The sequence below is a fragment of the Onychostoma macrolepis genome, chromosome 13 (genome assembly GCF_012432095.1).
Source record: "Onychostoma macrolepis isolate SWU-2019 chromosome 13, ASM1243209v1, whole genome shotgun sequence".
Lineage (NCBI taxonomy): Eukaryota > Metazoa > Chordata > Actinopteri > Cypriniformes > Cyprinidae > Onychostoma > Onychostoma macrolepis.
In genome coordinates, this window is record NC_081167.1 from 9,221,037 (window position 1) to 9,235,930 (window position 14,894).

General features: G+C 34.7%; 1 protein-coding gene across 1 annotated transcript; it reads right to left on the bottom strand.

The window, feature by feature from the left end:
- Positions 1–3,744: 3,744 nt before the first annotated feature.
- Positions 3,745–14,125, bottom strand: LOC131552050 (spermatogenesis-associated protein 48). The gene is made up of 9 exons (XM_058795453.1): positions 13,594–14,125; positions 13,418–13,476; positions 9,129–9,205; positions 8,815–8,953; positions 8,076–8,143; positions 7,892–7,933; positions 7,606–7,713; positions 7,421–7,522; positions 3,745–4,528 (listed from the first exon to the last, which is right to left on the bottom strand). Exons 1-9 carry the CDS (start codon positions 14,123–14,125, stop codon positions 4,408–4,410), a joined length of 1,248 nt encoding a protein of 415 aa, XP_058651436.1. The 3' UTR covers positions 3,745–4,407.
- Positions 14,126–14,894: the final 769 nt, after the last annotated feature.

Below are 14,894 nucleotides of genomic sequence, written 5' to 3' on the forward strand. Positions count from 1 at the left end.
GTAGAAACAATTGGTTAGTGTAGAAAATAATTCACACAGAAATCTCTAGTAAATTTCACAATTACAAATGGCTAGTAAAAAAAATACATTTGAAGTAGATAAACCAAAATATTTTTTTCTTATAAAACACAATGCAATAATCTGTATAATAAATTGTATAATTCCGATATTATTATTATTATTTTTTTTTGTGCAGTGTTAATGCACTTCCCTGATGTTATTTACAGTAAATAATAAATTTGGAAATATCATCTATCCATGCATTCTCCAAACCACTTGACCTAGGGTTACGGGGTGAATTTTAACTCCGGTATCTAATATGACTGATTCTTATGGATTTGACTGAAACTGATGCTCAGAATAAAATATTTGCTGTGATAAAATGTTTTGGATGGAAGCTAAAGTTATATTTTGAATGCAGAAAAACATAACAGCAGTAAAATATATGAGAAGTTCCAGCAATACTTTATGTCAGCATTACGTTTACAATTGCTAATACAAAATAATAATGAATAATGTAAATTTCTACATGTACACATTTTAATTTCTACATATACACATTTTAATATTTCAAGTTCTGTAAATTAACATTAGTTATGTATTATCAACAAATATAATTTAACAATGAACAATAATATATTTATAAATGATCATTAGCCTAATAAATGCTGTAAAACAATATAATAAATTGTTATTTCATGATGCCTAATGCCTAATATTTCTATGCAGTTTAGATTTGATAGGATGAACATTTACCAGCTAGCAACAGCTAATAAACATTATCTTAAGTTATCCAGCAAAGTACTGGCACGAAGGACAGAGACATCCTCTTATTGCTTATTTCATGGATCTTTAAGCAGCTTTCACACCCTCTAATTTATAACTTTAACAACATGTAATCCATAATTGGTTTAACTACCTAAATAAGTCGGAGATGTTCGAGATTGGTAATCACGTTAATAGTGTGCTGTATTTAAATTCTTAATCTGGGGCTGAAAAATCTCACTTTCTTTGGGAATGCATTATGCAGGGGGATGTCAGAGTAAATTAAATTCCCCTCTGCACACTAAAGCATCAATTTCCTTATGGTAATTATCTGCGGGAATGGATGTGTCACTGGAGGGAGTCAGGCATGCTTGACATTTAGCCTCTTTATGTGGAAATGACACAAAAAAAACTAAGCGGCGGGAGGGAAATTAATCTCTCGGCCGAGCGAGTATGGTGAAGACCCTAAAGGACTGTCGCTGAATCAGTCATTATGTTTGTGACCCCATCTTGAAAATTGAGCCAATGATACGATGTAGACATGAAAAAGACTAAGCTTAAGGAGCTGAGAAGAGTGGAGAAAAGTATCGTTTAAAATGATCATGCATCTAAATTTTGGAGAAGTTTTCTGAATGGCTGAGTTAGCTTGGCTGAAATAGACGTGCTAATTCTCAGACTGGACAGAGGTTAAATGTCACAGGAGGTCAAAGGCAACTCCATAGCCCATGTGATTTTCTGATCTCTCTTCACGTTTACTGAAAACAGCTAACTTAGGTTTATGAATCCATATATTACAAAACATGAACATAGGCTCATTGGAAAAATTGTCTCTTGCAAAACTCCAGGTGCAATGGACGCTAGTGGCAGTAAAGGCATGTTTGTTTCTTTTTATACAAATTATTATTTTTGGGGAAGATTATTGATTAATAAATACTTGTTTTGTCATGGTTCCTTGTGCAATACAGTGTTATGATTTTAAAACACTTTCACCATAGTAAACATTTTGAAGTTAGCTCCATATGCATGGCTTTTCTGATGTAGTAGTTAAACTTGCTCAGGAGCTCACCTGGTAAAGCATTGGTTTTGCGATGCAGAATGCTTGGATATGAGTCACAACACTTGATAAATTACTCAAATACTTCTGAAGGCAAGCTAAAATGATAGGCTATGGTAGCTTATCTCACGGTTAACAGTATCGGTGTATGTGGAACATTATTTTCAAATGCAATCAAGCACATTAACCTTTCAGCGATACTCATCTGACATTTCATTTCCAAACTGTTGTGCTACATATGAAAATAATAAAAATGTTGCCAGATTCATATTCATCTCTTTAAGAGAGAACGGAACATATATTTTTAGCTACACTCACTGGACATTTCACTTTGAAAGTGTCATAAAAAACAAATATGTGCAGAAATGTCACCACAGTCACTTTTTCCAATGATTTTGTAAACATAAGTTACATTAAAGTCAACAAGAAATCAAAACGGACCCTATTTAGTTTGTACATTTCTCCTGACTCTATTTAATGGAAGCCTGGTACCACCACCGAATTTAAAACGAAACAAAAAAAAAGGTAATTGTGACTTTTTATCTGATAATTCTTTTTATCCCCTCACAATTGTGAGATATGAACATATAGTGAGATGTAAAATTGGAATTGTGAGTTATATCATGCAATTCTGGGTTTATATCTTGCTTTTTTTCTCAGAAATGCTAAAAAAAAAAAGAAAAAAAAAAGGTTTGAGATAAAAAAAATATTTTTTCTTTGTTCTGTGGTAGAAACAGACTTCCATACAATTCTGACTCTGGTGCTTCTGTATCAATGCTAAATCAATACCACAACAAATAAACACTGCGCTGGATGAAAGCTCAAATGAAACAAAAGCTATAGATTTCACGATACTAAGTCAAGATACTAAGTTAAGATACTAAGACTTTTTTCTTTTAAACATGTTAACACTTTTAGATCCTTTTTAAAGAAAACTAACAAATATGACATAAAAATAATAACATGTTAGAGCTGGGCTCAGTAAATTATATGCAATTGATCAGTGACTTTTGATTAACTGGATGTGATAAATTACAGAAAACAGTTAAAGTCCAGTCATATTTAGAATTGTTCAAAGAATTTTCATGTGTGGAATTAAGTCAGTTGAAAATTTCATATGCGGGTGAAGATTTTCCGATGCAGATTTTGCAACAGGTTCAAGTGGGCTACATGGTTTATTTCACTGTCCAACAGAAAGTTTCTTGGTTTGAAAGTGACTTCCGTGTGAGCTCAGAATCATACGTCTCTATTATTGACAATAGACAGCAAAATTTTGCACCTTTATAATGTCAAATTTAGTAGATGAATTAACTGTTAACTTTTACGCTTCACATCACACTTCATGCCGAACTGCAGGAATAGCTCTAAATCAATGTGTCTCACAGATGAGGTGACCCTTAATATCCTAAGATATTACACGTGGCTGTTTGTAGATGAAGATCTTACAATGAAAAGATCATTAGGAAAATCTCAGTAACATTAGAGGTTGTTTCAGCAACTTACATCTATTGTGTTGAGCCTGTTTTATCTCGTAAAGGCTTCCACTTTGTTTTTGTGGGCTCATAGTAATGGGCTGAAGGTCACCTTAGAGAAAGCACTTCAGACCCTCAAACAAAAGACTAGTCTGATCCCTTTCATTGGCCCCAAGATGGACGTTAGTTATCAGTTAACCACATCTCCATCTCTGGAAATACCACAGAGAGGGTTTTATTCCCACCATGGCTCAGCTGTCAAACCAACTGAAAACAGAGAAAGTTTTCCCATAATGCAAAGCATAACTTAGAACGACATCTTATTTCCTCAACTCTATATGTTTCACGTGAGGTTTATCATTTGAACACTGGCTGGACTTTTAGAAATGAATTTGTTTGGTTTTGAGCACTTTTCAGTCATAAGTTGATTCTTCTAGTTGGTGTCTTCTAGGTGTTTTCTTTAACTGCTGGATTCAACTGAGCTGCTTCCAGAGCGGACTGTTTTCAACGTAGTGCACAGCCGACAAAGGGGGAAACAGGAAACCAGCATGTTCCTATTTCCTGTAAGCAGGTGAAGCTGCACTGGTATTCTTTCTTTTATTCTCCAAACCACAGTTCTTGGGGTGCAAAACTAGAGCATTTCAGAAACGCGTGTGTTTTGTTTTCTTTTAAGATAACAGGCAAAGTTGTATTTGCATTGCTATTGCTGCATAACCACAATGTAGCTCTAAGTTCCACAAGCAGTTTGTGCGTGCTATTTGGATGAACCAAAGTAATAAAAGCATGCAAAAGAGGATCTGTGAAAAACTGATTCACTCATTTATCCGCATGGACACACATATAGTCAAATACGTAAGCCCACACACACCCACAGCGAATGTTTAAGACAATGGCATAATCTCCACATTTTCAGAAGCACTCATCTAAATCAAGGGAAATTATGCTAATAAAACATCTCATTATTCAGAGCTCAGAGAATCAGTCATTGACTTTGCATCATTATAGATCTATTCACAAACACAGATTGGATTTCATGAAAAGGGAGACTTTCATTTCCCACACTTCTTCATAATTTATTCTTCTCTTTAAGGAACATGCCGTGCTTTTAGAGTTATTTTATGGAAAGTACCGGGTTTTGGGATGAAGGTAAGGGTTTCCCGGCGGGACAGTAGTGATCATTCCTGACAGAGGAGCCTTGTGTCCGTAGTTAGGGGTGCTCCAGGTACCAGGATGGCTCCTAGAAATGGAACACTGGTCAAACTGGGAATGTTCAAATTAAAGGAATATTTTGGATTCAGTCAACAGCACTTGTGGCATAATCCTGATTACTGATTAAAAAAAAAGAATAAATTGTTGATTACCACAAAACGTAACATTTGTATCTGTAAATGTGAAGGCAAGCAGCATGCAACGCAGCATGAATAGAGTTTTTTTTATTCTTGATGATTTTATTTGTGCTATTTAATTTTTTCCCCACTTTTAGCAGTTTGTGTTGTTTGTTTATTTTGTAATATTGGTTTATGTTGTAAATGTTGTTTTTAATTAGTTGTGTTTTGTATGTTGAGTACTGATGCCACATCTTTCAAAGACGTATCTTCACTACTAGTTGCTTCACCATTATGAAACATCCATTCACAAACAGTTATGAATATTGATTTATCTTCATGCTTATATAATGCTAAAATAAAATCTTCATTTTCATGCAAAAAATCTTAAAATCAGGCAATTGGTTTATTTCATATTCTAGCTTGCCCTCACTTGTTTTCATGTGTCACACTTCTGACATCACTAGATCAGAAATTTTAATATGACTCATTATGTATCAACTGTGTCTATTAATGCTTTGAAAATGCCAGTTTCATTCACTTGTTTCTGATTTTCCATGAAGCAAACAATGTCAGAGTCTGTGTCTTATGGCACTCTCAAGCGATTGAGTATTGCCAAAGCTGCATGCAGAGGAATGAAAACGGTTTGGAGACATTTGAGTTATCACCAAATAAGGAGGAGGAGAGAGTTAGAGGAAGTTGTAAAGGTGCTGACTTTCTGCTGTAAGGAAAAGAGATGGGAGGCCTGTTTTATCGGCAAAGGAAACAGATTTCAGAGCACCGGTGACTCCAGGAAAATGGATCTGGGTTGAGTAAAAACCACGATTACCACCGGCAACAAGAGCAGCTCAGCTTTGGATAGGGCCATCTGGAGAGGTCTGCTCCAAAAAGACGGTAAACCAGCTCTTCTGGGGCCCAGCTAGGAAACACGTTTTCAAAAAAACACCCGGTCCCTGGGTGAGGAGTTTGGTTTTCCTCCAGTGCTTCTCTCAAACACCTCCTCCTCCTTCTTCCTCTTTACTTGAGCTGCAGATGCCTCATTCCTACTCATTCTGAAAGCCGAGGACGTTTTGCCGTTGCAGATGGAGGGTGGAAGAGCGCCGCTAGGCTGGTTTTGTTCCCAGTAGTGTCTGTCTGATTTGACTCTTCAGAAACCCACAGAAAATATCAATGCCTCACGATTTTTCCTGCCTTTTAACAAAAAAATTGAGAATTAATGTATATTTTTCTACTTTCTAGTTTTTATTCATTCGGTCTGCTTTATAAGATGACCTGAACTTTGTTCAGCCATACACGTCATGTTGGGGTCTACTAAATAATGCAGTAAGATGCGGTTCACACACCTCCAGCCAGAGCCCATGCTGCAGAGCATTGAAGAGCTGTAAATCTAGGGCAGACACTGACAGAAGGGGAACATGCGGGAGCTCGAAAAAAATAAGTTTGACATTGCACATACTAAGGCAGAAACAGAGAAAGAGATCAGAAGATAATGAATGCAATAGTTGTGGGAAACGCCTCTTCAGAGTGATTCTGTGATGTGCTTACTGCTACAGGGCATGTTTACTACTGCACTATGTATATAAAAAACCTGACACAAATGTATGCAATGCCACAGACTAGGCTTAATTTATTACCATTATCCATTAGATCATTATATGATCATTATATGATCACCATTATATACAGTATACTGTATATATTTTATGTTCAGTTATTTCACTTTAAAGGCAATGAAAATAACCTATTCATTGCCATTAAAGTGAAATTACTGATATATACATACACTAAAAACATAATGGTGATCATATAATAATCATATAATGGTGATCATAAATACATACATATATATATATATATATATACTGATACACACACACACACACACACATATATATATATATATATATATATAAAGTATAGTGTAATATATTATGTACTGTAGACTAGTGTGTATATATATATATATATATATATATATATATACACATGTGTGTATATGTATTTCAAATATTAAATTAAACATTAAATTATTAAATTATTAATATGCTATTTATTTATAAAATTAGAAACAAAGAAAATTATTTCAGAGAATTTGTGTAGTTTTGTGGTGTTGACCACAAAAGTTAACCTACAGAAGAACTTTCTAAATACAAAGCACTGCTGCCACCTACTGAGACAAATTGGTCTTATAGTGAGGTGTAATGTAAGCAATACAATATATAATATAATATAATGTAATGTAATGTAATGTAATATAATATAATATAATATAATATAATATAATATAATATAATATAATATAATATAATATAATATAATATAATAATATAATAATTATTATGATTAAATGTGAAAGTAGGACTTAAACAGTGAATCAAATAAAAAGATGCCCAGGTTATCAAAAAAAAAAAATTTTTTTCTTATTGTGGCAATATTTAAATGCAAATTGAGCACATTTCCCCTGCAAATTCTACCATATGACAAGCACACACACATATTAAAAAAATTAAAACAAAATTTTTTTAATCATCTATCTATCTATCTATCTATCTATCTATCTATCTATCTATCTATCTATCTATCTATCATTATGGTTCATGTGAGAACAGTGATTATCAAGATAATCATATTACAAAGCAAAAATATATCCGCCCATCTCCCTTCACTTGTCCTATGCAAGGTCACAGAGATGCTGGAGTCAGTGCCAGTTTCTCAGGTCAAAGGCAGGGAAACATCCTGGACAGATGGCCAGTCCATATCAGACAAAGTAAAATATCTTAATCTGAACTGCTGAAATGACTTACCCCGCTGTTTGTGGAGTATATGGTAAAGAAGGCAGACTGACACCTGAGGTCTGTGGTCTGTCAAACCGGGCTTTTCCAGTGTAACCAGGTATAGCAGTTCGGCTATAAAAAAAAACCACTGTATTTATAACGAGTTCTGTAGAATGGTTATGATGTATATACAGATACACAGATCAGAGTTATACTAGCTGGCAGGGGTGGGAGGAGGTATTGTGGTGTGCAGAACAGTCAGAGGGATGAAGTCCTCTCCTGGGACGTCCATACTATCCATATTCTCAGAGCCCACCGTACCGCTGTATGATAAAGCAAGATCATAAATATCATTCAAAGCCATAATAAAATGTACTGAAAAATAACTGTCAGCAATAATACACTGTTATGTATGCAACTCATTTGATTTGAGTAAATTATGATGTATCCAGAATGTTCATTAGTTTACTAGAGATCTCTAAGATCTCTGTATCTGCTTACCAGTATAAAGGTATATGGCCTGATTTTGGACATGGACTGGTGCTGTTAATTGAAAACAATAGTCAGAAACAACACAAGTTTTAATACACAATCTGATATAAATCTGTAAATATACAGTGAAAGCTCAGACTCTTAGAATTTATTAAATCTAAAATAAAAACAAAAGGTTATTTGAATCACGTACAAGCTGATGGGTTTCCTTGCATTAAACGTGGCACGTAACTGATGTCTGTTCCAATGGGATCCAATGGCCTGAAAGCAATGAAATCTCTCTTAAAGGAATAGTTCATCCTCAGGCCATCCAAAATGTATATGAGTTTGTTTCTTCATAGCAACAGATTTGGAGTAATGTAGCATTACATCACTTGCTTACCAGTGGATTCTCTGCAGTGAATGGGTGCCGTCAGAATGAGAGGCTGATAAAAACACCACAGTAATCCACAAGTAAACCACATGACTCCAGTCCATCAATCTTGTGAAGCAAAAAGCTGTGTGTTAGGTAGAAAACCCAAAGCCAAACAAGACCACCCCACTTTGTCCTTTCACATCAAAAACCCACCAACATGTTTGTTAAAAACTGTTTTGGAATGCTTTTACTTGTATTTCTCTCCTGATTCAGACAAGATGTTTTCACAAGACATTAATTGTCGTGTGGATTAGTTGTGGATATTTGTGATGTTTTTATCAGCTGTTTGGACTCTCATCCTGACGGCACCCATTCACTGCAGAGGATCCATTGGTGAGCAAGTGATGTAATGCTAAATTTAATCAAATCTGTTCCCATGAAGAAAAAAACTCATCGACATCTTGGATGACCTGTGGGTGACTAAACTGTCAGCAAATTTACATTTTTGGGTGAACTATTCCTTTAATGTCTCAGATCTTCACTGGAAGTAACCTCACATCCAGTGCAGCAGACTCACCTGCCACAGCTCAGGTCTGTTGTGGTATCGCTTCAAAACAAAACGTTGACTCACAGGGTCAGCCATTTTCTCCAGAGTAGTTGTGGGAGGTTTGTGGCGAGGAGGTAACTTTGAGTCCCAGTCTACATCCTCATAAGCTCTATATGAATGTAAATGCACTGTAAGGTTTGGATAAACGTGCCTGTAAAATGTATGAAGACACAAATGGTACAGAAATCTTTTGAAAAGTACCAATTGGTCAAGTTGAGAGAGTCTTGGAAAATAAAATATGATAGCTGTGCTGTTAAGAGAACTTTTAGAGCAACTAATCAGACCTTTGGGCTGCAGAGGTGTAGATGTATCGTCGAGCTGCCGTTGCTATGCTATCAAACAGAACAGATGGTTCTGCACCCTATAAAGGGATAGTGCAAAGACACAGTGGCAATATTTTAGCAAATGTCCCATATACAGGGTGACATAATAGGAAAATATAAAATAGAAGTTTAGTTCTTTCTTGCTTTCAATTCTTTCTTTCTTCCAAAGAACACAAAATTGGAAATTTGGAAGAATACAGGGTACAACAGGGCTAAAGGCCCCCCTTAAGAAAAAATGTGCTATTCACTGCGCCTAAAATGTAAAATTGCAGAAAAAAATATATACGTTGTATTGAATATTAATGGAGCAACAGATTTTGTGTGAAAATAAATCATTCAAGTTGTTTATTTTGTTTAAAAATCTTATAAATGTATGAGGTGGTGGGGGGGTAACATATGGGGTAAAAGGCCCACGGTATTAATACTAATACTTCAGGTAAAATAATGTTTTTTAATGTCTAAGTTAATATTGTTCAAAGCAATCACTTTAGCAAAGTTTGTACTATTTTCTGCTTATTTTGAAAAATAAAATAATAAATTTTTGTTCAATAAATATACTGTCATTAAAATATGTTAATATAAAAATATATTTTAAAATGAAGAAACAAAATAATTTTAATAAGTAAAGATTCTGAAAGTGTAGAAGGAGATCCAATAATAATTGAATATATATTTACAGTAGTAACAACAAATTATATTTTATTATATGATATGATTAATATCATGTTTTTAAATATGATGGTTTCATTCTAAACATGGTGATTATCTCGAATATGGACACCCAATATAATATATGATTTACCATCTGAATCTAACCATGTCATGTCAACAAAAGGAAAAGTCAGCCATCTATTAATTATCATGTTAATTACTGTGCGCCTTTAGCCCCAACAGCAGGGGCGCTTTTTACCCCAAATACCATACATTTACATATTTTACATAAAACTGTTGCTTTAATTATCTTAAACAAAACTGAAAATCATAAAGATGACCTTTGTCTCAAAATATATGCATTAATTTTAGCGATTCTCGTTTGCTACTTAAATCTACAACATTTTAAAAACATAAAGTATTAGATCAAGTAAGCACAGAATCAACTTTGCGCTGCTGCGCGCGATCGCGTCAAAGATCAGATAAATATGCACGTGCATCTTGAAATGCGAATGTTTTGGAAAGTGCTAAACCATGTTTTTGTGCCATCTAGTGGTTTAGATGAAAATAATATCAAAGACGCCTTTTACGCCTTTAGCCCAGTTGTACCCTACTAGTTTTAGCTCTTTTGACAATGAATGCTGACTGGACCCTTTTGTTTAAAAAAGATTCAAAAGCACCATAAAAATATGTGATGACTCTATGTATGCGCTTTACCTATTCCACATATGAAGCCATAACAAAAGTTTGGATTGAGAAACTGTAAATTGGCATTGTTTCACTGGTAATCCGCTGCAGTGGCGTTTTGGGATGCATGTTCCCAGATGCACTGTGTAACGCAGAAATGTTCACTCTGTACATGTGCAACTCGGCAGCTTTCTCTCTCAGTTCCCGACAGTGAATATTTAAAGATAAAAACAATTATGGCCCCCATTGACTCAATACAGGACACGGAAATTAAGCCTAATAAGGCAAAGTCAGCTAAAATGGGCCAGGATTTGGTAAATGACTTATAATACCATCAAATAAGCTATGCATGAGATCTAATGATATTCTTATAAATTAGCATAGGTCTCTTAAATATTTATATATTTTTTAAATGTGAAAAAGTACAAAAGTTTTTAAATTATGAGCGTTAGAGTATCAGCAGGTACCTTCTTGAGCAATGGCACAACATTCAGTTAAAATGGGCCAATATAAAAGAGAACAACACCGGTAATTTCAGCTTAAATCATTTTATTTTTAACAATAAATTGACACTATTGTCTTTAGTGTGCCATAGCAACACCATAAATGTATTTCATTAAATAGAAAGTTGAATGAATATTTAATTAAACAATGCAATTAAAAATGAACTGATCATGTTGTATAGGTGTGTGTTTATGTGCATTGGTGTCTTTTGTGTGCATGTATGTGTGTATGCTTGTATTTTTATTTTTTTTTAAAGACTGATTTTGTATGGATACATATCTACAGTAGGCCTATAAACCTATTTTCACCCTCAATTTCTGTGTAAAAATGTGTGGGTGTATGCAGCCCATTTTAGCTGAAAATTGTGGCCCATTTTACCTTAACCAGCCATTTCCCTAAAATGATCTTTTTCACAAAAATCAAAGTTTCTTTTATAAATTAAACTTTCTTTTTATTTGAAAGAGCATGTCAAAACATTGTTCATAAACCTTCGCTTTGTTGGTAAGCTTACGTATAATTGCTTTAGCACCCTTATTAGTGATGAATGCAATTTTCTATGTCAGGCTCAATTATTCTCTGACAAACTTCATGTAACACTCTGCCCGCCTTAAAAAAACTCAGACCAATAAAAATTATTGTTACATGTCAACGAGTGTTGAAGCAACAATGCAAAATCAGTTATTGTGATTTTCTGTGAAAATTTAAAGAGATATGATGCTACAACCTTATTTAGCCCATTTTACCTGACAACCCATTTTAGCTGACTTTGCACCCTAACTCAGATATTTTCTTGTAAATATTTAAAAGTAATGTGTTACTTTAGTAGTTACTTAAATAAGTAACCTGATTACGTAACTTGCGTTGAGTACCTCCAACACTGGCAGAGACTGTCCGTTTGCCCTGTCGTCCCATATCTATCTTCCCATTTACACATTTCCCATTTTACACATTGAAAGTGGCGACACTAACTGCATGCACGTGTGGTCTTCATTCAAACTCTCAGCTTTCTTTGAATGTTCGAGACTTCCGATTCATTCGGTAAATACTGTAGCTAAAATAACTATGTGCAGTAAATGGGAAAAGTATTTGAGCTACAAACCAATGTTATTTATGTCAATACATTTAAAACATATGATAAGAAAAAGTAGTTTGCAGTATCAAGTGGAAAAACAGACTAACACTTTAGAATACTGTTCCGTCGTTAATGAATAACTTTAGGAACAAATGACTAATGCACTGTTAACATTGTAGTAACTACTACTACCTAACAAGAAACTGTGATTAACGATTTAGTAAGTAATAGCACTCAGTTGAAACTGGTAGTTCACTATTAGCTCATCAGTAACTACTATTTTTTTCCATATCTCCCTGAGAACTACTAAGAACTACTATATACAGGTTCATAATTAATGTGAATAATGCAAAATATATAATTAATTCTAAAGTGAAGATCATGGTAGCCCACTATTAATGACTCAAGTTTTACCAAATCCATCAGAAGGAATTATTAATAATTTGGATCAGTATTCTAAAGTGAAGATCGTGTAATGACTAAAGTCATTGTAAAGTTTTGAGGTTTTTGTAAGGTTTTGGATAGTAATACTTCAGAAGGATTTGGCAACACTTGAGTCATTACTAGTGGTTTACCATGATCTTTATTTTAGAATACTGATCCAAATAATTAGCAGAAGGATATGGTAACACTTTGAGTCATTACTGTCCAAAACCTTACATATATCTCAAAAGCTTACAATGATTTCAGTCATTACAAGAGAGTTATTATGTTATTCACTTTAGAATACTGATCCAAGTACTTAGTCATTTCTTCTGATGGATTTGGTAACACTTGAGTCATTACTAGTGGGTAACCAAGATCTTTATTTTAGAATTAATTATACATTTAGCATCATTCACATTAATTATGAACCTGTATATAGTAGTTCTCAGTAGTTCTCTGGGAGATATGAAAAAAATAATAGTGATTGATTAGCTACCAGTTTCAACTGAGTGCTATTACTTAATGATTCATTAATCAGAGTTTCTTGTTAGTTAATAGTAGTTAATAGTGCATTAGTCATTTGTTCCAGATACCTTTATGGTGCTCTTGTTTCTGAAGATTAAAAGCTGTAGCTACATTCACAGTACCTGCATGTATAAAAGCAACCAGTACAATTCTTCTCCTTTTCTCTTTTTATGTTCCAAGGAAGACAGAAAAGTCATATGGATTTGGAACAACATGAGTAAACGATGAAAGAATGTTCATTTTTGAGTGAATTACTTCTTTAAAGCTCATTTCAAATGAATAGTTAATGTTTAGTGCTGTAAAAGTGCCAAAGCTTCAAACAAACAGCATACAAGAGTATTATTACAGTAGCAAGGATGAATAATTGAGCATGTCTATGACTGACCGCATTCATTTCATGGTTGTCCTGAGAGGGGTGTTTAATACTCTGTGCATTTGTCCAAGCTGATAACAAAGCAGATGGGATTTGTTAATAAATATGTAAGAATCTAATACTGTTAAATTGCTTTTTGTTGCACACTGCTGCAGTCAAACTTGTAAAACAAAAAAGATTGCAGTTACCGCTGAGGTTTGCCTTCAATGCTGCCTCTGGTTTCATCCTGGAGTTCCACCTCTTGTGCTCAGACATGTCATATATCAGAGCTGAAGGTCTGGTTGGAGGAGTCTGAGGCCTGTCTCGCACTCCTGCTGGGACCCACAGATCGGACGCAGTGTAAACCGTATCGATGAATGGGGTTCTGCTCTTCGCCTCCAGATGCACCTGTGCCCCTGCGCTCAGTTGACCGGAGCACGGATCTATTAGAGTCACATCTTCACGCAGCGGAGCCAGAGGAGCTCTTTCATCGGGCGGCTGGGCTCCACGATTGAATTTGGAGAAAGCACGTCTGTCTGTCTCAACCATGCTCTCAAAGTCATACCTTCCCTCTGGACCCTTCCCACAGGGCAGATTCATACGTCTGCACAGCCACCTGCTCACTTCATCTGAACTCTCACAGGGCGCCTTGAGAAGCCTTACAAGATAAGGTTCTCGTTCTTCCTCCATTAATGATTTATAAAAGCAAACAATTAACCAATAAATAGAATATATTTCCATAAAGCTCCATCTCTCTTCTAGATGTGGTGGGGAATGTTGGATTATGCAGATGGAAGCCACAGGTGTAATCATCAGCGTCCGCTGTTGCCAGGAGACTGTGTCATTAGTTTGTCATTAGATTGCCTCCTGTGTCACTGCAGTCAGCGGGAGGTCAAATTACTGGCATGTGTCTGTAAATTGACGCTGGGACTCCAAGCGAAGCCTAAACTCATTATTGAGTAGAATTACAGCGAGTTTTAGTTTTTAATCTGATTTGAGCAGTAAAATGTGAATTAGTAGAAGGAATGATGATTAGTAGTAATTAGTGGATTTGAGTAGGCTACTAATGCATATAGGAGGTATGCATTAAAAAAATAAACGCAATATCATGTAATGGTCACTAGGTGGAGACCTAGATCAGACAATTTGAGCTACAACGGTGATTCACATTGTGATGGTGGTTCTTAAATAAAGTCAAATATCGTTACTACACCTTAAGCATAACAGACACCTTTTGGTACACTGAAAAAAATGATTAATTGAATTTACTCAATTTTTTTAAGGTAAGTAAATAATCAATTTATTTTAGCTACATTTAAATAAACAAATTTAGTTGACTAACTTTCAACATATTTTTTTTTATTAAATGTAGCTAAAATAAATTGTTTGCGACCACTTACCTTAATTTTTTTTTCATTGTAGTTTCACATGTCAAATTTAATATCTTTGTGCAGATCTTTTCTATATATTGTATGATCAACGAAGTCCTTCAAAATGTAGGGTTTTCAGG

Excerpts from the sequence above, each read along its gene's own strand:
- LOC131552050 (XM_058795453.1), bottom strand. The coding sequence starts at position 14,125 with ATGGAAATATATTCTATTTATTGGTTAATTGTTTGCTTTTATAAATCA. Across the intron at positions 7,714-7,891 it reads GGCCATATACCTTTATACTG|CGGTACGGTGGGCTCTGAGA; the intron begins GTAAGCAGATAC and ends TTTATCATACAG. Across the intron at positions 4,529-7,420 it reads TATACTCCACAAACAGCGGG|GAGCCATCCTGGTACCTGGA; the intron begins GTAAGTCATTTC and ends TTCCATTTCTAG.